The sequence below is a fragment of the Antechinus flavipes genome, chromosome 3 (assembly GCF_016432865.1).
Source record: "Antechinus flavipes isolate AdamAnt ecotype Samford, QLD, Australia chromosome 3, AdamAnt_v2, whole genome shotgun sequence".
Classification (NCBI taxonomy): domain Eukaryota; kingdom Metazoa; phylum Chordata; class Mammalia; order Dasyuromorphia; family Dasyuridae; genus Antechinus; species Antechinus flavipes.
In genome coordinates, this window is record NC_067400.1 from 316,960,959 (window position 1) to 316,984,818 (window position 23,860).

The 23,860-nt window shown below is 36.2% G+C and overlaps 1 protein-coding gene across 4 annotated transcripts in view; it reads right to left on the reverse strand.

Moving 5' to 3' along the window:
- ILDR1 (immunoglobulin like domain containing receptor 1) overlaps window positions 1-20,502 on the reverse strand; it is a 78,513-nt gene extending 58,011 nt beyond the window's left edge. For 2 of the 4 annotated variants that reach the window (XM_051985389.1, XM_051985388.1), the window contains exon 1: window positions 20,218-20,502. In XM_051985389.1, the coding sequence (XP_051841349.1) occupies window positions 20,218-20,278 (61 nt within the window). In that variant the 5' untranslated portion in view covers window positions 20,279-20,502. The remainder of the gene's footprint in view (window positions 1-20,217) is intronic. The other 2 variants (XM_051985386.1, XM_051985387.1) reach the window with 2 other exon arrangements.
- Between the last annotated feature and the right edge of the window lie 3,358 nt (window positions 20,503-23,860).

The following is a 23,860-nucleotide window of genomic DNA, read 5'->3' on the forward strand; positions in this document are numbered from 1 at the left end:
TTAACAATTAGTTAATAAATTAATGTTATTTTAAACCATTAATTTATTCATTGAAAATAGATTTTTTTTTTTAAGGTTATAATGCAAGTGTCTCATTTTGTTCCAAACCAATAGTTCCTGGAACAAAACACTTTCTTTAAAAGAATTCTTCATAGAATTAGGGGAGAGAGCAATAATTTTAAGGTCTCCTGAACTTAGGGTGCTTCTAAAGTCTTCTGGCTTTGGAATCTGTGATCTTGAGGTCTCTTCACCCCTGCCCCCTCCACCCCTCCAGCATTGTAGTATATTGTTCTGGCGATCTGTCAATGACTGTAAAAAGTTTTCTGGCCTAGGAATATAATAATATTTCTTCCTTTAAACTTTAGGGAAGATAAACTAGGGATCCTGAGCCTCTGACCTTAGAATGCTTTTGTTCTAACAATCTGTCAAAGATTCTAAAGTCTTCTGGTCCTAGGTCTGCTGGTCAGTGGTAACCAAATTCCTGAGACCACTCCTCAGTTCTACCTCTAGGCCATAAAATTAGCATATCAATAACAAGAAGACCTGGATAAAGGTTTCTTCTAGTTTCAGATTCTTTGCTAAATTTTTGGACTTTAGTCGGCTTTAATTGGCATTACAATTACAATAAACTCCTTGCGGGGGGGGGGGGGAGGGGGGTTGCCTTCCCAACCTCAAAAGAACCATAACATATTAAAGATGGAAGAAACTTTACAGATCTTATAGCTCAAAATTCATTCTACAGATAAGGAAACTGATGCCCAGTGAGTATCTTGCTCTTTCAGGTAGTAAATGACAGAGCCAAGATTCTAATCTACTTACAATGGATAGACTCCCCTCCAAATGATATAATTAACTGTTTCCCAATTAAGTAGAGACCATTAGGCCTTTCACCTCCTCAATTTCCTTCTTTGAGTATATGAAACTATAGCAGCCTTGTTATGGGGGGGGGGGGGGAGAGGGCTGGGAAAATGTTATGCCCAATTTACAAGAAGGAGTTGGAAAGAAAAGATAAACAATGATGGGAAGAGAGAAAGGGAATAAGAAAAACAAAACAGAGGGCAAAAGAAAGTATCAATCTCCTTAGAATTTCAAAGTTGGGGAAAAAAAGAATTTCAAAGGTAGAAGATACCCAGCTCTTTCATTTTCTAAATGAGGTAAGATTTAGTGATTTACTAATACCAAAGTTGGGGGAAAAAAGAATTTCAAAGGTAGAAGACACCCAGCTCTTTCATAATGAGGTAAGATTTAGTGATTTGCTAATACCAGTATCTAGAATACATAGGCTCAGTGCACAGAATACCAGTTACATCTTCTGGAGTTCAGAATTAACCTAAGACACTTTCTAACTGTGTCATTAATTTCTTAATTTAGGAAAATCACTTAACCCTGTCTGTTTCAGTTTCCTCAACTCGAGCTGGAGAAGGAAACCAAGCAAACTAAGCAAAGAGAAAAACAAAACAAAACAAAACAAGAAAACGCCAAATAGGGTCTAGACATGATGAATTGGACTTGATGACTTCTAAAGTCTCTTCTAACTTTAAATCTAGGATTTTAGCAAGCATGCATCTGTACTTGAATGTTTGCAAAGTGCTTTACAAGTATTAACTCAACCTCACAATAGCTCTAGAAGTAGGTATTCATTATTCCCATTTTACAGATGAGCAAACTGAAGCAGATGGGAAGCTAAATAAGTTGCCCAAGGTGACAGCTAGAAAGTATCTGAGACCACATCTGAATCCAGGTGTTCCTGATTCCAGAGCTAAAGTTATCTCACTCTTCCATTTAGCTAGTAGAGGTCACTGGTTCATTACCAAGTAGAACTTTTCAAGTTGGGAGAGAAAGGAAGGAAGTGGGGAATGACTAAAACATTTGTTTCAGCATAGCTATAGAACTTGAAAGGACTGAAGGGAAGTTCCAGTCTCATATTCTCTAATACCTTTCTCTCCCATTTTCTTTCTGAAATGACCTTTTTCTGATTTTATATCAGGATGGGATTTCACATCTTTCCCTTCCCTTTCCTCTTAAAATGAGGATTTGAAAGAAGTTATCTATTTCGGCATACTATAGAACTGGAAACACAGGGAGATTCAAGAAGGAAGGGTTTAGATGAATTCCATCAAACCCTGGCATTGGCCAAATCACTCACTCTCCTTTGGGGCCCCAATTTCCTCATTTTTAAAATAAGCAGTTTGAGGATGCTTTCCAAGGACTCATCCAGATCTAACCTTTTATGGTCACCATATTTACCTCTTGGCCTCTTCCTCTCTCTGATGCCTTAGACTCCAGGAGAAGAAACTTTACTAGGGAATGATTCACCAAATTGAAAAATATCTTTAAACTACCTACAGTCTGACATTATGTGTTTTACATATTCTAAGAATTATACAACATTTAGATCAAGATTCATTCCCCTATCAAAAAATGTAGACAATGAAGGTAAAAGAAAAAAAAATTAGGAGCAAAATTTGTTTTTTGATCAGATTTGTGATTTCTTCAGTGCAGAAAGCTGCTAGGATTTCCTTCTACCAATGTAAATGTGCTTTATACACATGGACATGTGACTTTCCCTGAACCTTTCTTATAACTAATAGGTGCCAGAGGCCGGTCTTGAATCTATTTCTTTAAAGGTCCACCACGTTACCTTTTATTTAGAAAAATATTGGCACACATAGCCCCCCAAAAACAAACCATAGCAACTATATATATATATATATATACGCATGTATATATATACATATATATATATATATATATACACACACACATATATATATATGTATGTATGTATAAACACAAACATACACATTTAAAAAATATAGACATCCCTGCTTTTCATTATTCAACCCCGATTTCTACAGACGAGGAAACTGAAACCTAGAAATGTTAATGACAGAGATGACATAGTATAAAGAAACTAGATTTGGAGTCAGGAAACTTAAATTTGAATCCTAGTTTTGTGACTTCTGACAAGTGATTTCTCTTCTCTAGAGTTTAGTTTTTTCATCTGTCAAATAAACAGGTTATCCCAGAGATCACAGAAAGAAGAAAATGGCCCATGTGTCTCAAAATACTGATGTCTTTACTGTATCAAAGAACTGGAAGCTAAGGAGAACCTGACAACTAGATATGGTTGAACAAATTGTGGTACATGAATGTAATGGAATGTTTTCATTTCCTAAGAAATGATGAGATAGGTTTGGAAAAACCCAGGAAAATTTGAATGAATTGAAAAAGTATGAAATGGACAGAACCAGAAGAACTTATATATCAACAACAAAATTATAAAGATAACCCGAAAAGCCCTTAAGAATGAAAAGCAAGGTTTATGTACAATCCTTTCTCTTCTGTATATTTGGAAATGTTCATTTTAGTTAATGTTTACTAAGCTTAGAATTTTTTAAATGGGAAACAGATTTTCAAAAAGACTTACACACTTAGACACATCAAAGCTATGATCAAGCACAGTTCCAAGTACCAATGCTGAAGTAAACTACCCTACTGCTGATAGATGATGGACTCAAATTACAGAATGTGAAGTATATTGACACATAAGGTGGGGATTTGTTTTGCTAGCCTATATACATTATATTTACAGTCTGGTTTTCTTCTTTTCTTCAATATTATAAAAAAAAAGAGCTAGGAATAGGCTTGTTGAGAGACAAAGGGAGAAAGAGGGGGAAAGGGAGAGGACAAGGAAAGTGAGAGTTAATGAAAGAAAAGGGGAGAGGGAGAAAAAGAGAAGGGGGAAAGAAAGGGAAAGGGAAAAAGGAAAGGGAAACAGAAAGACAAAGAAAAAGATAAGTGAAAAGGAAAAAGAAGAAAGGAAAGGGAAAAGAGAAAGGAAAAAAGGGAAAGAAGAGAAAGGGAAAGGAAAGGGGGGGAAAAAAGCATGCTGGATTACATGATCTCCAGGATTCCTTCTACAACCCTATACCCAAACTTTCCCAAAGTAGCAAGGCCAGGACTAGAACCCAGTTCCCTTACTTATAGGGTTCTAGAGCTAAAAGAGATAAACTAGTCCAGTTTATCCTATTTATATTTTATTTGCATAGTTGTTTGGTCTCCCCGTTAGACTGGGAGCTTCTTGAGAGCTGGGACTATCTTTTGCTTTTTTGGTATCTCCAGTGCTTGGCCCAATGTGTGGGCATGCAGACTTCCTCATACACTTTTGTTGACTGAGGAAAATGCATCCCAGAAAGTACAAAGCCAAGTGCCTTGTCCAAAAGACAGCACAATCTCAACGTGTCCAAAACAAAACTCATTATCTTTTTCCCCAAACCTAATTCTCTCTCTTAACTTCATCATTTCCTTTAAGAGTCCTACCCATTCCTGTAGCAACCCTGGTTCATAATCTCAGTGTTATCCTTAATTTTTTCCTTCCTTTTCCTCTATTTCCAGTAAGTTGCCAAATCTTGGTATTTCTACCTTCACAACTGTCTCTTGCATCCGAATCCTTCTCTCTATTCATGCAGCCACCACTGTAGGTGAAGCTCTCATCACCTCTCCCCTGGACTGTTGCAATAACCTTCTAATTGATTTCCCTTCAAGTCTCCCCATTCCATCCCCCAAATTCACCCCAAAGCACCAGGGTGAGCTTCCTTAAGCACCTGCCACTTGATTACTCAACAGACTCCATTAGCTTCCTGTTGCCTGTGGGAATAAATATTGACCTTTAAAGTCCTTGTCTCAGCATACATTAGTCTCCTTACTGCTTTCTATAGTCCAGCCAAAATGGCTACCTTGCTACTTTTCACATATGACACTCCTTTTCCCTCCTCTGAAGGGACTCTGCTCCAAAACATTGCCCTCTGCTAGCTTTCAACACATCTAAGGCGGAGGAAAAGATTATGCAAACTCAGCCACACTTAGTTTATCTCTAATCTAGGTAGACTTATTTGCCAGTAGCAATAATAAAATAATTATTTTAGATAACAATGTCAACAGTTTTGAATTAAAAGGGAGGAAAAGAAGGACCTGATCTTTTGAATTTTACATCAGTAGCAGCACTCAGTCACTCACAGAACAGAAGTGCTTTCAGGCTTCCGCAGTCATTCACAGTTATGCTGAGATACTTCCTGACTCTTGTCTTTTTAGCAGCCCTCGCTCAGCCCCATCCCTGCTACTTTTCCTTTTCCCCATCATGTAGTCATACACTCCAGAGTGACGTTTAAGTGAGTGGAAAGAACTAGCAGAGCCACTCCTAACCCAGGAATGAATGTGCCTTTTGTAGCAGCAGGAGTGTGGGGAAGCAGAACTTGGGAGTCAGAAAACTTGGTTTCAAGTCCCAGTTCTGTTTGCTATTAAAGGTATGACGATAGTTTTTTAATTTATAAAATGAGAACCATTAATGTCTGTCCAAAAGCATAGATCTGACCATGTCACCATTCTATTCAATAAATTTCTTTATATAATCCCAATTATTCATTTTATTTTTTATGACACTATATTCTTGCTTGGTTATGAATTCTCCTATTCACATTTGTGGTAATTTTTTTTTGTTTCTTCAATTTGCTTATGATATTACATCATATATATAGGTCACAAACCTATTTGGATTTTATCTTTGTATAAGGTATGAGGTATTGATCTGTAACTCTAATTTCTTCTATGCTGCTATCCGATTTCTCCATAAGTTTTTGTTTTAGTGAATTCCTACTTCAATATCTGGGGTCTTAGTGTTTATTACTTATCAGGCTATCATAAACATTTGCTTCTGGAAAAAAAATATTTTAGTGTATTCCTATTGAATCAGATATAAAGCTTTTTGGCATTTAAAGCCATTCACAAACTAGCTCTTTCAGACCTTTTTAGATTTATTAAACTTTATTCCTGTCCACAAGCTATGATTCAGGCTTATTGACCTGTTGACCCTTCCTTGTATCTGGCACTTCATCTCCAGTTTCAGGCCTCTAACTGGTAGTCTACCATTGCTACCTCACCTCTATCTCTTAGACCAGTGGTTCTCAAACTTTTGTTTTCAGTATCTTTATCCTATTAAAAATTATTGAGCATCTCTCCAAAGAGTTTTTGTTTATCTGGATTATATTTATAGACATTTACCGTATTGGAAATAAAAACTATTTTTGAATTTGTAGACCCTCTAGATCATACTTTGAGAACCACTGTCTTAGATTTTGTTTCACTGGTTCCAATTCTATCTCCAGTTGGCTTTTCTGGTTCCCCATCCCCAGTAGCTTTAGTTTTCCTTTCAAAGGTTATCTTCCAAGTCCTAAGTATTTACATTTAGATTCCTCCATTAGATCAAAAGCTCCCTAAGAACAAGGAACTCCCCAACAGACTCAGGACTCTTACGTGCTTAATAAAAATTTGCTGGTTGACATATAAGTTTTAGTTATAATGATGATGGCAACGAAAATGTTGACGTCCAACTAGAATAAACCTCCAACAGTAGAAAGAGCAGATGTTTTTTGTTGTATGTTTTTGAATAGACCTGTGGTTTTACAGGATCATGGATTTAGCCATCCAAAACAGCTATCTCATAGTACAAATGAGGATATAACTAAATTCTGTTTCACGTTTAAAGGAAGATTTTCTCCTTCCATAAGAGGTTAGGATACTTTTGGAAAAATTAATGCTTCATTGAGTATGAACTTAACCGTGTAGGGGCAGCTATGTGGCCACGTCTCTGTCCTGCCTAGAGAAGCTGCTAGTTAATAAAAAAGGTTTGGTTGGAACAGCTACCCTGAGAATTTGGTTCCTCCAGAATTTGTTTTGAGGAAGTATTATGGAAATGTTTCCTAAAAACTGCCCAGTAATGGGGTGGAGGGAGAGCTTTCATTCAGAGTAAAATGAAAGTGTAGAGAAAGAAAAATATGGCATCCAGGTTAAGAGGCCCTATTTTCTTTACCACAAACATACAGGAGAACAGGAGAACTTCATAAATGCATCTGTACAAAGATCTACCACAGAAAAATGCTATCTACCTTGAGAGAGAAAACTAATGAATTCTTGGATGCAGATTGAAGTATAATTTTTTTTCCATTTTATTTTTTCTTGCTCTATTTTTTGGGGAAGGGGGAGAGGGAACAACCTGGCTTATATGGAAATGTGTTCTGTATCATTTCACATGGATAAGTGATATATTGCTTGCCTTATCAAGAGGTGGAAATACTAAAGGGAGAGCGGGATTTAGGATTCAAAATTTTAAAAAATGTTAAAAAATAATTGTGTATTACTGCCAAGCTGGAATTTGGGAAAGAAAAATGAAAAGGCAAAGTAGAAAAGGCAGAGGTGAGGAACAAAGGAACTACTGGACCTGTAGTAGGAAAAGCTGGTTTTGAGTTCTTGCTCATTCTGTTAGTTACCAAGTAGAATATCAATTTCCCAATTAGCAAAATGGAAATAATCAGAACTATTAGCTGCTCTTGACTCTGATACTTTTCAAAAATTTTCAGATCTGGTTCCAAATCAAATCTGGAAAAAGTTGGTAGGTGTATCTCAAAAAGGTTTAAATATATTTTCTTTTCCTTGATTTTGAATATCACATAAGATCTTGTTTCCAGTTCCTGTCAGCAAGAAGGCATAAATTAAACATTTATTTCAATAAAGTGGCTACAATAAATGTTTGACATTTACCCAGTATAGCATAGTAAACTAAGCTGAAAATAGTTTTGCTCATCTTCTTCCAAGTACCTAATTTTAAAATCAATTAAATTAACTATAAATTTGATGAAAAGAAAACATTTTTTAAAATAAAATCAATTCTTTAAAATTTTTAATCTAACTTCATCTCATTTTCTTCTTTTTGTTGGGTACAGATTTTTTTAAGGGAAAGAGCTACGGATAATATTTGTATTCCTTATATCACAAGTGGTCGTATCAAATGAATTAATGTATTTGGAAGTAAAGAGGTCCTGGGTTAGGAGGGGGAGTTGGCAGAAAAAGCCTTAAGTACTGATAAAATTACTCCCTGAGGCAAGGAGGAAAGGACACCAAAGGGAATCAGTCAACTACTATATTCAGTCAGAAAGCCAAATTATGTCAGGTTAAATTTCCCCTATAAATCTGTCTATGGCCCACTCCATCTTTGCTGAATTCTTTTGGGTTAGTCCTCCACAATGTTCTCTGCCTTGTGGGGTCTTTCCTCTCACCCCCCCACCATGCCTCATGGTGTCTTTCTCCTTCTTATAGATAACTCTTTTAGTGTTCTAAATCCCTTTTAAGATTTACCCTGCCAGTCAATGGAGCATTTCCACCTCATGAAGTATTCCCTTTCTTTTGATTCATTGTGAGCTCTACTAGAGAACTTATATTTTCCATTGTTGTTATATGTTCTCCCAAATCTATTATGTTTATTTTGTCTGTAAATTCTTTTCCTAAAGAAACCTACCTTTTGACGAAGAGAATGGCCATTGTGAATTCTTCACATGACCAAATCCCAACATTTGATGGCAATTAGTCTTCTTAAATCTCATCATTTAGTGCTACAAATTTCAACATTTTGGTGCTGAACCCCAAACACATCATTGAGAAAGAACTACAGATAATATTTGTATTCCATATATCATAGGTAGTTATATTAATTAAAATAATGCATGTGAAAAATACTCTGTGCATCAGTAACTTTTCATGTATGAATTATTATTATTATTAATAAAGTCAATATTTATGAGTATCAGTTAAATACTAGCATTGCCATAGTTTTGTGGGATGAGAGTCAATGAAAGTATAGCGAAACCTTGGCTTTAGAAAACTTGAAAGGAAAAAAAACCATACTGAATAGGCATATTTGTCAAATTTTTTAAAAAAAAACTTTTATGTTGTTTTTCTGAATTTGAAAAAAATCAATAAACATGAACTTTTAATATACCAGCAAAAATAGAAAAAATAGGATTTTTTTAAAAAGGTAAATATATTCAATATATTAGTTTCAAAATGTTTCCCACTAAACTTCCCTTTGTTCTCTCTCCCTTTTTAAAAATGTTTAAGTGGCCCCTTTTCTTTTGGGTGGAAAGCATGAGGAGAGTAGAAATGCTGTTACTATCCCCCCTTTTCTCTTACTCTTCAATTTTTAGAAGTTTTAGCATCTAGAATCTTTTGTTTCTGCTAATTAGTGATATGGCTGTTTGATAGCTCACATTTTTTCCCTTGATAACTGTCTTGGAAATAATTAGGGTCAAGAAAAGTCATCTTTGATTTCATTCTCCATATACATTTCAGTCATGTGTTCAAATCTTCATGACCCCATTTGGGATTTTCTTGCTAAAGATCCTGAAGCCCTTGTTATTTCCTTCTGCAGCTCTCATTTTACAGATGAGGAAACTGAGGCAAACAGGATTAAGTGACTTGCCCAGAATCTCATAACTATTATGTGACTGAGGCCATATTTGAATTCAGAAAGAGTTCATATCTTCTTGACTCTAAGCCTGGCATTTTATCCACCAGACCACTTAGCTGCCCGTCTCATCAGTTCTTTTTTTTTTAAAGACCTCAGAGTTATTTCTTTCAGTTTCCTCTCTTAGAATCCTCCTCCCTTTGCCTCTCCCCTTTCTCTTCTCTCTTTTTTCTTCTCTTTTCTCTTCCCTTCCCTTCTCTTCTATCCTCTTTTCCTCTTCTCTTTCTCTCTTTCCCCCTTTTTCTCTTTCTCTTCATCTCCTCTCCTCTATTCTCTTTTTTCCTTTCTCCTCTTCTTATCTTTTCTTCTTTCTCTCCCCACCTTCCTTTCCCCTTCCCCAATCCATTCAATTGAATTAAACTTGTATTACTTTACTATACAATATAATATGCTAGACACTGAGGCTGCAAAGACAAAGACACAAAGACACAAAGACACACACCACACCACACCACACTACAGTAAAAATGGCCACAATCACAGAGAGCATCTGGTTTTATCTCCCCCCTTTGCTCCTAGTTCAGACTCATTGAATTTCTCTGGACTGGACAGCCTTTGAAGTCCTTTCCAGCTCTAGATCTAGGATCTTTATACAAAAGTTCTTAATCTTGAAGACCTGACATTCTAACCACCATAGCCCAATTGGTCTTTCCAAAAATGATATCACTCTTCTTTTCAGAAACTTTCAGTGATTTTCTGTTATCAACAACAAGGCCCCAAAATATGTCACAAAGACCTCACAACAAAGTTAATATACTCCTTCATAGGATCCCTCAGATCTTATCCAGAAGCTACTTAGATATATTAAATACATAATCATCTGATTTTTTAAGTGCAGTTTAGTCATAAGAAGTGGCTGACAGCAAGAGAAAAGACAGAAATACTATTTTTTTAAAATCCTCAAAAACACTTCAAAAAAATATACACCTCAGGCCTGATCTCTGAGGGTATTACTATCAGTGTAGTCTGGGTAGTAATTCATGTTTATAATAATTGTCATCCCAAGGCAAAATGACATCTAATACAGATTATTTTAATCTACATTTTAATACATTTTAAATAATTTACATTAAATTAAATTATTTACATTTAAATTTAAATTAAATTAAATAATTTACTTTTAAATAAATACATTTACAATAATACATTTTAAAGAAGGATTTGTATTATGGGATCAAAAAAAAAAAGAAGAAAAAAGTGCATATGTATAAAAATATTTAAAGTAGCTTTTTTTGCACTGGTAGATACTGCTAAGTACTACAATAGATAAAATGCTGGGCCTGGGATCAGGAAGGACTGAGTTCAAATCCAGCTTCAGAGATACTTCAGAGATCCATTTGTATGATCTTAAGCTGTCTCCCTCAGTTGTTCATCTGTAAAATGTAGATAATAATATCACCTATTCCCTAGGGTTGTAAAGATTAAATGAGATAGTATCTGCAAAGTACTTAGCATAGTATGTGGCACATAATACACACTTAATAAATGCTTGTTCTCTTCCCTCCTGGAAACTAAGAAAGTGCCAGGCAATTGGAGAATGGATGAATAAATTACAATATAAGAATGTAACAGATTACAGTTGTGCCCTGAAAATGATAAAGGAGTGGTTTCTCAAAAATCTGGGCAGGCTTTCATAACCTAATGCAGAATGAAGTGAGCAGAACTAAGATACTGTACAAACAATAGTGTAAGAACAATTTTCAAAATTTTAAGAACTCTGAACAATGTCACAACAAACCATGTTTTAGCATGCATGAGTAGCACCTGACAGGTGAGAGACTCAAGAAACAGAATGAGACATACATTTTTAGATATGACTAATTTTTTTGATTAGCTATGTATATCTGTTTCAAGGATTTTGTTTTTCTTTTTTGTTGCTTGTTTGTTCATTTGAGGGGAAGTTGGCAGAAAATTAGTAACAGCTAGTATTTATGATGGCTCTCAGAATTGCAAAGGGAGGATGGAGACAAGATGATGGAATTTGCCTAGTTCCCCCCAGATCCCTCACAAAAAGATGGAGTGGAACAGTTTTCTGGCCAAAGGTGGCTTGGAAGGTGAGCAGGAGGGGTCTGTTACATTGGGGGTATTTGGAACAGAATCACAGTGCAGCCTGAGCTGTGGGGCCTCTAAATTGGCTCTAGTGGCAGCAATCTCCAGATCTCTCAGCCACAGAGCTGAAGGACAGGTCAAATGGGAAAAATCTGGAGCACTTAGCTGAGGGGAGTCCCAGCCCAGGATCAGGCTACTGAATCAATTGTAGTCCCAGTGCTGCAGTAGCAAAGGGCAACCCTGACAGCACAAGAGGGACAGTTCCTAGATAGGTAGGGTGAGACAGCTGGTCAGAGGGAGACTGCAGGGACGTCTTTACTGGCATATTCAGATCTAAGTAGCAGTGTTGGCTCACAGTACAGGGCCCGAGAAGGATCTCTGAAAACAGCTGCCCAAAACCCCTGAAGCTTGGGACATTGCCCCCTCCACCCTGGAAACACAGCCTTTAATTTACATTAAATTAAATTATTTACATTTACATTTAAATTAAATTAAATAATTTACTTTTAAATAAATACATTTACAATAATACATTTTAAAGAAGGATTTGTATTATGAGATCAAAAAAAGAAGAAAAAATGCATATGTATAAAAAATATTTAAAGTAGCTTTACTTTACAAAGTTTTACTACTTTACAAAGAGTTAAAAGCCAAATAATAAGCTGGGGAAACAAGTAACAGAAAAAAGATTCTGACCATCGAAAATTACTAGTGACAAGGAGATAGAAACACACTCATAAGATGATAGCAAAGTCATAGCTCCTACATCCAAAGCATCCAAGAAAAATTAGAATTGGTCTCAGACCATAGAAGAGTTCAAAAGAGATTCTGAAAATCAAGTAAAAAGAGATGCAGAGAAAAAATTGGGAACATAAATGAGAGTGATGAAAAACAAAATACAAAAAGCTAATGAAGAGTGCCTTAAAAAAGCAAAATTGCCTAAATGGGAGAGGAGGTACAAAAACTCATTGAAAAAAATAATTCCTTAAAAATTAGAATTGAGCAAATGGAAGCTAATGACTCTGAGAAATCAGATAGAATAAAACAAATCCAAAAGAATGAAAACCTAGGGGAAAAAAGTGAAATATCTCATTGGAAAAACAACTGACTTAGAAAACAGATCCAGGAGAGATAATTTAAAAATTATTGGTCTACTAGAAAGCCATGATCAAAAAAAGAACCTGGACATCATCTTTCAAGAAATTATCGGGGGCAGCTAGATGCTGCAATGCATAGAGCCCCAGCCCTGAAGTCAGGAGGACTTGAGTTCAAATCCGGTCTCAGACACTTAACACTTCCTAGCTGTGTGACCCCGGGCAAGTCACTTAAACCCAATTGTCTCACCAAAAAAAAAAAAAAAAGGAAATTATCGAGGAAAACTGTCCTGATATTTTAGAAGCAAAGGGTAAAATAGAAATCAAAAGAATCCACTTATCATCTCCTGAAAGAGATTCAAAGATGAAAACTCCCAGGAATATTATAGCCAAATTCTGGAACCCCTAAGTCATAAAAAAAATTATATACATATATATATAATATATTACAAGCATCTAGAAAGAAACAATTCAAGTATAGTAGAGTCACAATGAGAATAACAAGATTTAGCAGTTTTTACATTAAAGGAATGGAAGGTTGGAATATGATATCCCAGAGATCAGTGGAGCTAGATTTACAACCAAGAAATCACTTACCCAGCAAAACTGAGTATAATCCTTCAGGAGAAAAGTGGAAATTCAATGAAATAGAGGACTTTCAAGAATTCATGATCAGAGCTAAATAGAAAATTTGACTTTTAAATATAGGACTCAAGAAAAGCATAAGGATGAAAGGGAAATCTTAAGTGATTTAACAAAATTTATCTGTTCATAATCCTACATGGGAAGATGACACTTTGAAACTCATAAGAATTTTCTCATTATTATGGCAGTTAGAAGGAGTAGCTATAGACAGAACACAGTTGTGAGTTGAATATGAGTTGAAAGTGACAATATCTTAAAAACAAAAAAATAAAATCAAGGGATAAGGAGAGGAATGTACTGGGAGAAAGAAAAAGAGGTTGAGTTGTATACATTATCTATGAAAGAGGAAAAAAAATGCTTTTACAATGGAGAAGGGGGGAAGAGGAGTGATTGAGTGAACCTTGCTCTCATCAGAATTGGCTGCTCAAAAAGGAAATACCATACCCACTCAATATGAGTATAGAAATCTATCTTATTTTGCAAGAAAATAGAAAGGGAAAGGGATATGAGAAAAGAAGAAGGTGACAAAAGAAAGGACACATTGGGAGAAGGGCTAGTCAGAAGCAAAACACTTTTAGGGAGGGACAAGGTGAAAGGAAAGAGAGAATAGAATAAAAAGGAGGAAAATAGTAATTGCAATAATTAGCAATAGTAATTATAAAAAGAATTTTGAAGCAAGTTTCTCTAATAAAGGCCTCATTTTCTCAAATGTATAGGGAACTGAGTCAAATTTGTATAAATATATGTATATACACACGCACACACACACACACAAATATATATAAAATAGCCGTTCCCCAATTGATAATCATAAGATATGATCCATGCCCAAAGGTTATAAAATCACGCATATCCTTTGTCCTAATGATCACTATGAGGCATGAATCCCTTTAAAAAATGGAAAAGAATATACATACACACACAATATATATACATTGTGATTTAATGACTTAAGACTACTCTGAAGGACTTACGATGAAAAATGCTATCTATACCCATAGAAAGAAATGAAATCATGTCTGAATACAGACTAAAGCATGCTATTTTTTTACTTTCTTTTTTTTCTTGAGGGTTTTTTTGGCGGGAGGGAATCCATGTTTTCTTTTTCAATATGACTTATCGGAAATGTTTTGTACAACTTCACATGGGCCCATTCAGTGGGGGTGAAGTGGGGTGGGTGTGGGGAAAAGGGGGATGAATTTGAAAATCAAAAATTTTAAAACAAATGTAAAAAAATTGTTTTAAATGTTTTAAATTTAAAAGGAAAATATCTCTTCTATTACTAAAATTAAGGTACTCTTGATATGGTTCTTCCATTGATTCCTTTAAGGCAGGGGTCCTTAAACTTTTTAAATAGGGGGCCATTTTACTGTCCCTCAGACTGTTGGAGGGCCGGATTATAGGGAAAAAAACTGTTTTGTGGGCCTTTAAATAAAGAAACTTCATAGCCCTGGGTGAGGGGGTCAAATATCCTCAGCTGCCGCATTTGGCAGGTGGGCCGTAGTTTGAGGACCCCTGCTTTAAGGGAACCACCCAGGAGGGAATGACTTGGTTGCTCAACTGTTTTGAAATGTTAAGCCAAATTGTATTTTTACATACTGTGATTTTCTATTTTGAAGATTCCTGTATGTGTTACCTTATATTGTCTTGGTGTAGAGAGGTATACAGGAAACTGTTGATTTGGGCAACTCTTCTCAAACTAGAAATATCTTGAACATAGATTATGTTAAATTGAAAAAAAATTTTTTGGTCAGACTTGAGTTTTTAAAAGGCAGAATTGATATTTTTCTTCAATATATTATGATCGCTATTTTAGAGATAGGGAAATTGACAACCCGAGAAGTGTCTTTCCCAGCCTTCTGAGGCAAAATCTGAACTCAGGTCATCTTCAATCTAAATCTAGTACTATATCCACTGTGCCATTTATTAGTACACAGGGGGAGAGGAGAAAAAAGGGAGAGGAAGGAAACAAGAATGAAAAGAGAAGGATGGAAGGAAGGGAGGGAGAGATTAAAAAAAAAAAAAAGGAAAGAAAGAAATGATGAGGTCCTGAGTAACTAGGTGGGGTTGATAGAACCTGTAGTACTGATAAAATTGCTCCCTGAGGCAAGCAGGGAAGGGCACTAAAGGGGATCAGTTTAATTTTACTACAGTCCCACTCTCTGTAGAAGTCCTGGGCAGTCTGCCACGCCATGTCCAGTCAGATATTCAAGTTATATTAAATTCCTGAGATTAAATTTCTCCTATAACCTGTCTATATCTCGAACCATCTTTACTGAATCCCTTTTGGGGTTATAGTTGGCCATAGCACTTTGCCTTGTACTGTCTTTCCCTTTCTCCCTTCTCTCACCCCACCATGCCTCTGGTATATCTTTCTCCTTGTTCCTAACTCTTTTAGGGTCTTAACTCTTTTAGGGTACTTAACTCCTCTGGTCTGCCGGCTAAGGGTATAACCCCACCTCATGGTGCATTCCCTTTCTCTTGGTTAATTTATGAGTTCCATTAGGGAACTTGTTTTTTCCATTGTTAATTGTTAAAATGCCTTTCCTTGCTATATGCTCACCCAACTCTATTTCATATCTACCATTCCTGGAGCCTACTGTATCTCTTCATTTTGTGTCTCCTCCTAAATAAACTTTTCTTTTGCCAAAGAAAATGGCCATTGTGAATTCCTCACATGACCAAACCCCAACATTTCATGCCTGAACATCAATCTCATCATTTGATGCTAAACCCACACATCATTTGGAATTAGGAATTGCTCTCCTAAATCATCAAAAGAAAAGAAGAAAGGAAAGGAGGGAGGAAGAGAAAAGGAAAGAAAGGGAGAGGAAAAAAGTTGCTGAAGCATTTTGTCTTAATGTATAGAAAAGAACTGAAGGCCAAAAGGAAATAAAGAGAAGCAGGGCATCTTTAAAAGTTTTATATTGAATTTATTTCATCTTAAAAATGAAAAGCAAAAGTATAATAAAAGATTTGCAGTTTCATGTATAATTTATTTTTTGTGTTCTACTTTGAATGTGAAAAGACTCATTTCATTTGGTATTTGCTAAATTCAGAATTTTCTAAAAACCAAAACTAAAAAAAAAAAAAAAAAAAGATGGATTGGACTAGATAGCCCTTGAGGAAACTTCTGGCTCAAAAGTCTGTGAATTTGTTTCCTAAGTGAGAATTTAACTGGAAACTGGGGAAGAAGAGGGCAGGATTGGTTGGTTGCCTGTGAAGATCTAACACCTAGCTGGGGGGACTGAGCCCAGCATTGGAGGTATCGGGTATTTGAAAGTAGGGAAATCTGACAAATATAGCGGTCATCCACTAAACTGAGGCCTGAATAGAAGAATAAATATCATAGAGTAATCCTAGGGAACTCCCATGCTTTAATTTAGGTCTAGTTTAATTATTTGTAGCTTTAGTTCCCCCTCCCCTTTTTTTGTTCAGATCTATGAATTCATAGACACAGGGAATTTCCACTAAGAAAATTCTCTAGTAGTATGTAGATCTATCATCTTTTCATGAGTTTTAGTCTTAAAAAGTGGCATAGAGCACTGAAATACCAAAGACTGATTTGACTCCAGGGTAATAGAATCAGGATGTTTCAGAGGCTAGATGTGAACTCAGGTCAAAGGAGGTAACTTGGTCTGAAGTGGAAAAAGTTCTGGTATTGGAGTTAGAGATGATATTCAAATTTTATCTCCGATGCTTGTTGCCCAAAATTACATAACCTTGGATTAGATATCCTTGGGTTTCATTTTCTTCATTTAAAAATGAAGAGGCTTTTTTTGGTGGTGGTGTTGATTTTGTAAAATGAAAAACTCAAGAATAAAAGGTCTTTAACCTTCAAGTGATTCCTCATTTTGAACCCAGACTTTACTATCCAACAGAAGCACACTGCTTTTGTCTTGTGCATAAAAATTGTCAAACTCACAGAGCTAAGGAATATGGATAATTCAGTGCGGTAGATGAAAGGGTTATCTTGGAGTTAATTAGATCTGAGTTCAAATCCCACCACAGACACTTACCAGCTGTGTGATTCTATTCATAATCTTTTAATTTTTGTTTTCTCATCTACAAAAATTAGGGGGTTGGATTGAATTGTCTTTTAGGTTTCTTGTAGCCCTCAATCTTATAAGCTTAGGATCCTTCTGGGTAACATTGAGCCCCTAAAATTCCCAAGAACATGATGCCCCAATGTCTTCTTGTATCTTAGTATGGGAATTGCATTCCATTTTTAAAAGAATTGGTAATTCTGCCTGAGAAGTTTCTATGTTCTATCAAGCTTTTAAATGGGGACTTAACCCTTTTGATATCTATTAAGAGTGTGTTTGTGATGTCAATAGTATCATGTAGTAGAAAGAATAATCTATTTGTATTTCAAGAACCTGAATTCAAGTATTTGAGCCACATACTAATTGTGTATGATAAAAGCATTTCATGTCTTTGAAATTCAGTTTCCTGATTAGAAAGAAGGAATGAATAGGTTTTCATTGCTTCTGTTATTGTGAGCAACCCACTTTGCAAATTTGAACACGCTAAAAAAAATCCCATAAAACCATATTTACTTCTTCTCTTCCCTTTCCCTTCCTTTTTCCCTTCCTCCTTTCCCTCTGCCTCTAGCTGGCACAAAGAATTCTTATTGTAACAATCTCTAAAATTACCCTGGCATGGGTTCTGCCAATAAAAAGTTATTTAAAAATAAATAAATAAATGACATAAAATAGGAAAAAAAAAAAAAAAAACAATCTCCGAGCTGATCACTGGAAGGAACTGGACAGGAAGGACATGATAAAATAATGGGTCAGACAGCAGACACTCTTAAAAAGAAGTAAAAACATGTAAAAAGGGAAGAAATAGCACTGAAGAATCTTATGGTTTAAGATAGGTATGAAAAATAGTTTTCTGTTTAAGGGGGAGTAGGGAGAGCACAGATTCTAATTTCATATCAATTTTTTAAGATGATAAGATTATTGAAACTAGAGATAATGGGAATCATCTAATCAATTCTCTTGTTTTACACAAGAAACTGAGACTTAGAGAAGAAAGTAATTTCCCTATGGTCACTTAGCTGAGAGATTCAAATTTAGGTCTGCTAACTATCAATAGAATCAATAAGATCATAGACTTAGAACTAGAAAGGACGTTAGCAGTCACAAAACCTGACTCCTCATTTTGCAGAAAAATTGAGGCACAAAGAAGTTAAATGACTTGACCAGTACCACATAAGAATTTAAGAAGTTATCTGAACTTGGTTCTTCCTGATTTCAAGTCCAAGGTATTTTCACTGAAATAGCATATGCATTTATTTAGTCTAATTGTTGTTGCTGGGGTTTTTTTTCCCAACATTCATTTTTGTAAAACTTTGTATTCCAAATTTTTGTCTCTCCTTCCCTAACACTCCCCTCCCCACTTCAGCAAGCACTCTGATATAGGTTAAATATATGCAGTTCCTCTAAACATATTTTCATGCTGTGAAAGAAAAATCAAATCAAAAGAGGAAAAACCACAAGAGAAAAAAAAAAAACAATCAAGCAAACAACTGTTGCTCTTGTTAAGTCACGTTTGACTCTTCATGATCCAATATGGGGTTTTCTTACCAAAGACACTGAACTGGTTTGCCATTTTCTTCTCCAGATCATTTTAGAGATCAGCAAATTATGGCAGTTTAAGAGACTTGCCAGGGGTCATATAGGTAAAAAGTGTCTGAATCCACATTTGAACTCGGGTCTTCCTGGCCTAGAGCTCCATTTATTGCATCACCTAGCTGCTCTATTTACTCATTCCTAAACTCAGGAAAGTAGATAATTATGACTCTTAACACATCAGAAATATACAAACATTTCCCAAAGCAGGTAGTGGATAAGCTACATAGCTAGATAAGTGAATGGCAAGAGGAAAATAAATAGGAATATAAGTAAAATGCCTGATTAGAATGAGTGGGCAGAAAAGGAAAAGTGATTAGCAAAGGATGGAGTTTTTTCTACAAAGAATAAACATTTATTAAGGATCTGTTAGGTCGTGAGGTTCTTAAGAGCAGGGACTATTTTCTTTTAACTTTTCTTTATATCATCAGTGCTTCTTTTTGTTAAATTGTGTCTGACACTCCACGACCCTCTTTGGTTGTTTTTTTTTTTGTTTTTTTTTTTTTTTTTTTTTTTTTGGGGGGGTGACAAACATAGTAGAGTGGTTTGCCATTTCCTTCTCTAGTAGATCTCCAGTAGATCCAGTAGCAAACTGGGAAACGGGCAAACAAAGGTTAAGGGATCCCGGGAAAGGTTCTGCTACATTATGCCAAGTATGTTTTTTTTTTTTTTTTTTTTTAAATAGAATCGCTCTTTTATGCCTATAGTAACTATTATTATAGAGAAGTTGCTAGGAGCTTCTTGCCTAGGAGCTTCCTATATGAAACTAATGGCCGAGTTCCTATCTCCTGTTCCAGCAGTTACTATTTATATTGCCATTTTGGGAGAAGTAAGAGGAGAGATGATAAAACAAACCTCTCCTCATGGGAAACAGGTGGTGATCTACAGGTGTCCAAGGAAACATGTGCAGACCGGTAGTGTTTATTTTCCTTGACTCTACTCATTACAAAAGAAGGCTCAGCGGAGGAGTATGGGAAAAGAACAGCATCGTCTGCTTTTTAAAAACAACAGTTAAGTTTCAAATAAAAAGGAATGTCTAAGGTAAAAGAAAAGAGGGAATGGAAGAGAGGGAGGCTTTGAAAAAGAGCTGTTTCTAGTCTCAGCAGAGCCTCCACCCTAGAGAGTGACTAAAAAAAGCTGGAGGGAAGTTCAGATAGCACCTACTCAAGTAGTTCTGGGCTTCTCTCTCAACTGCACCTGTCCTTCCTGGGCCTGAGCTAACAGAGAAGGAAAAAACAGGTTTCTTCAAAACAGAAACTTGATCACATTCTTAAGCTCCAGGGATTGGGGCCACCACATCCCTAGCGCTTCACATTCCCTCCCATGCTCTTTTTACTCCCTTCTCATCTCCACACAGGCCTCCCAGCCCAGCTAAAGAACAATGTCTCCCACATGGCCCTGGCCTGGAAAGACCAGCCCGCTTACCCCCAGGGCTCACCTACTGGGAGCCAGGTGAGAAGGAGGAGGAGGAAAGGTGGAGGCGGCTCCGAGCCCTTCATGGCCCCTTTCGGTTCACGATCTCCAGGGTCCAGTTATTTTCTTCATCTGAGGCAGCCCGGAAAAGCCCGATTTTCTTTGGGGCCTTCCAAAAGCTCCCTTCTAGGAAGCAGTGCAAACTTGTGCGGCGCTTCCCAGACCAGGAGGCTCCGGGGGTGACATCTCTACCAACAGCACTCTCTCCTCTGCTCACCTTTCCAAACAAAGCCGCGGCTGCTTCCTGCTCCGCCCCTTGCTCTCAGGTGAACAGGAAGGCTCTTAATTTACCTCCCAATCACCCAGGCTGAACTGCTCCCTGGAGACCCTCCCCCTTACTCCCCCTTCCCCCCGCAACTTTATTTTAACTACTCCCCACTTTGCTGCGGGGGTAAAAACTTTCCTGAAAGAAATTCTGTCCCAGAAAGAAATTCCAAAAAGAAATGTCCTTTAATCTGACATCTCCTCCCTCATCTTTTTCTCCACTACCATCTCCCCTTCCTCTCTCTCACTCTTTCCCTGGGATTGGCTTCACACAGGCCTAATTTTCTGTATCATTTTCCCCTTCTTGTTTTCCTACTTTTTACTCTTAACCCAAGGCCCTGTGTGTACTGTCCTTATGTCCTTATGACAGTGCTTTATGCCTGAGACTGCACAATTCTTTCATTAATAAGAAATGTAAAAATAATAGTGCAAGCTTCAGGATTCCTGAGTTTGAATTTGGACAAGATAAGCATTCTTAAGATTAAAGCCCTTTCTGTGATTCACTGGATTATACATATAGAAAGGCCTCAAAGTCGAGCCTTCTCTCATTTTACAGTGGAATTTTAGGAACTTATTTTGAAATGAGACTGAGTCATTTAGACAGTATATATATATAAACTGTCTAAATGATAAATAATGAGGAAACAAGTGCATTGAAATCGTGACTTGATTCAAGTTTCTACAATAAGTGTCTAAGGTAGAATTTGAACTCAGATTCTTTGACTACAGATCCAGTGCCCTTTCCAAGTTGTGTTGTACTGCTTCCAGATTGATAAATCATAAGTTTATGTAAATGAGTTTGTTATTAACTAAATTAAATAGGAGTGGGAACAGACCTATAAGGCCCTCAAAATCCTTTGCTAAGGCAACTGCAGGTGATAATGAGCTGAAAGATAGGTAGAACTATCTCGCACTGCTTGAGTTCTATAAATTGATAATTTTGTAAGGCACTTGAATGATGTTATGAGTATCCAAATGGTCCTTGGCAGAAAAAAGGTTCCCCACCTCTGACTTATGAAAGAATTGTTTATAAACCAATGCTATATCACTACTATTGTGTGTTTGACTTTGTGGCCCCATTTGGTATTTTCTTAACAAAAATACTGGAGAGGTTTGAAGTTTTCTTCCCAGCTCATTTGACAGATGAGGAAATTGAGTAAATAGGGTAAAGTGACTTGCCCAGAGTCATACAGCTAGCAAGTATTCGAGGTCAAATATAAATTTAGGAATATGAGTCTTCCTCACTCCAGACCCAGTACTCTATTCACTGCATCCATGTAGCTGCCCACTAATCACTATAGTAATAAGGAGTTAACAAAGTGATCAAATCTTAAACACTGAAGTCAAAATTCAAAGACTGATGAGTCTTAATTTAAATATGAATATTAGCTCTTCTACTTCGTATATAATCTTTGAAAATTCATTTAATCCCTGTCCTTCAATTCTTTATAAAATGAGAAGTCTGTTCTATAGCTCTGGCCATGAGATATTACCAGAACTGAGGGTTTTCGGACAATCTGTAAATTGGGAGGAGGGGGAAGCAAAAGATCAGAAAACACTTCCCTGCTCTGGTCCCTGCAGCATTCTCTCATTATTGCCTCTGAAATTCAGTTCCACATTCTGCAGTAGGGAAGAAACTTTGTATTTATGGTTGTTTTTGTTGTTGAGAAGGGTTCCTGCTCTTGGGGATTGGTTGTTTCTTTCACTGTTTTATCATTGTTTTGATTCTTACTCCAAAATATTCTTTTCTTCTTCCTGTTTTTCCTCTAGGGATCTTAGCTGCTTATGGTTCCCCTTTATCTTTTTAGTATCTTTTTTATTATTATAATTTATATATAATTATAATTATATAAATTATAATTTTATTATAATCTTATTATTATAATTATATAATATAATTAATATTATAATTTATATTATTTAATATTATGATTATAATATTAAATAGGAATAAATAATATTCTTAATTCCCTTGAATAAATCGCCATACAACACACATATATATATGTGTGTATATGTATATGGACAGAGACAGAGACACACAGAGAAACAGAAACAATGATGGAAGAGAGAGAGAGTAATAGAGAGACTAAGAAAGTAATAGTAATAGACAGAGACAGAGAATGACTCAGAGAAGAGACAGAGAAAGAGAAACAGAGACAGAGACAGACAGAAAGAGAGAGTAATAGAAAGAGAAAAAGACAGAAACAGAGACAGAGAGGAGAGACAGAGGAGAGTTGTATTAAATGACTTCCAGATCTGAAAATATGATCCACTTCTTTAGCAGACATTCACAGCCTTACCTTGCAATTTACTCCTTGGGTGACCTTGGATTTAATCTTTATGACTGACCCTCAGTTTTCTCATCTATTAAAAGGGGGTAATGTTGTCTTCAGTAGCAATGTCCCCATCTTTGCTGGGCTGCTGTGAGAGCTAAATGAGGTAGACAATAAAGTCTGATCAAATTCTGGTTTTTCCATGTCTTTACAATGAGACCCTGAGCAAGTCACAGATGCTCTGCCCTTACTCCCTTAGATTTAAAATAAAGAAGCCAGGTTACCTCTAAAATCTCTTCCAGCTTTAAATCCATGTAAATGACTTTGAAAGCTTTAAAATGTTATATAATTTCAAGGATGAAAATGTAAATTGTTTGACATTGAAAGCCTACATATAATTGTGTTTATGTGTTGCCGGGTTTACCAGTGAGTTTTTTCATTGAAAATATGTTGTTGATTGTTTCTCTTCCAGATGAGAGGAAATAATTTCTGAAAGTCCTTAGCTCAAACTGTTTCTGAAATCCCAGAGCTCTAATGAATGATGCATGCTTTCACATCTGACCTGATCTATCCAACTCTGATTCAGAGTCCAACATTCTACCCATATGTTAGATGTGTAAAAAGGATTTATCCCAAACGCATGCACACATGCACATAGACACACATGCATCCCTTTAAGTATAGAGGTGAGTGAAAGTTTGCACATCTTCATATATCTGTGCATGTACAGGGGTAGGTGGATAATTTTTATGGTAAGAACTCTTGATTATCTGCAGCTTGATCCTGTAAAGGCAGTATCCACCTTCTTCTTAAGTGCCTGGTTGGCTTTCCCCTTGCCAGAATGCTTTTGAATCATTTCCCCTAAAACTTCTTGTAAACCACTGACCTCCCCTGTTTGGTGTATATTTAGGGACTTGTTCTAAAATTAGTCTGAGTCAGATGTAATAAGGGAGGAGAATCTCTTACAAAAGTAAAAATTCTAAAAAACCCTGTAGTCTTGTAGGGGGGAAAAAAAAACTCCAATGTAAAGTACTATATCTTATCTGGGTCTGTGTTGTGAGTACTATA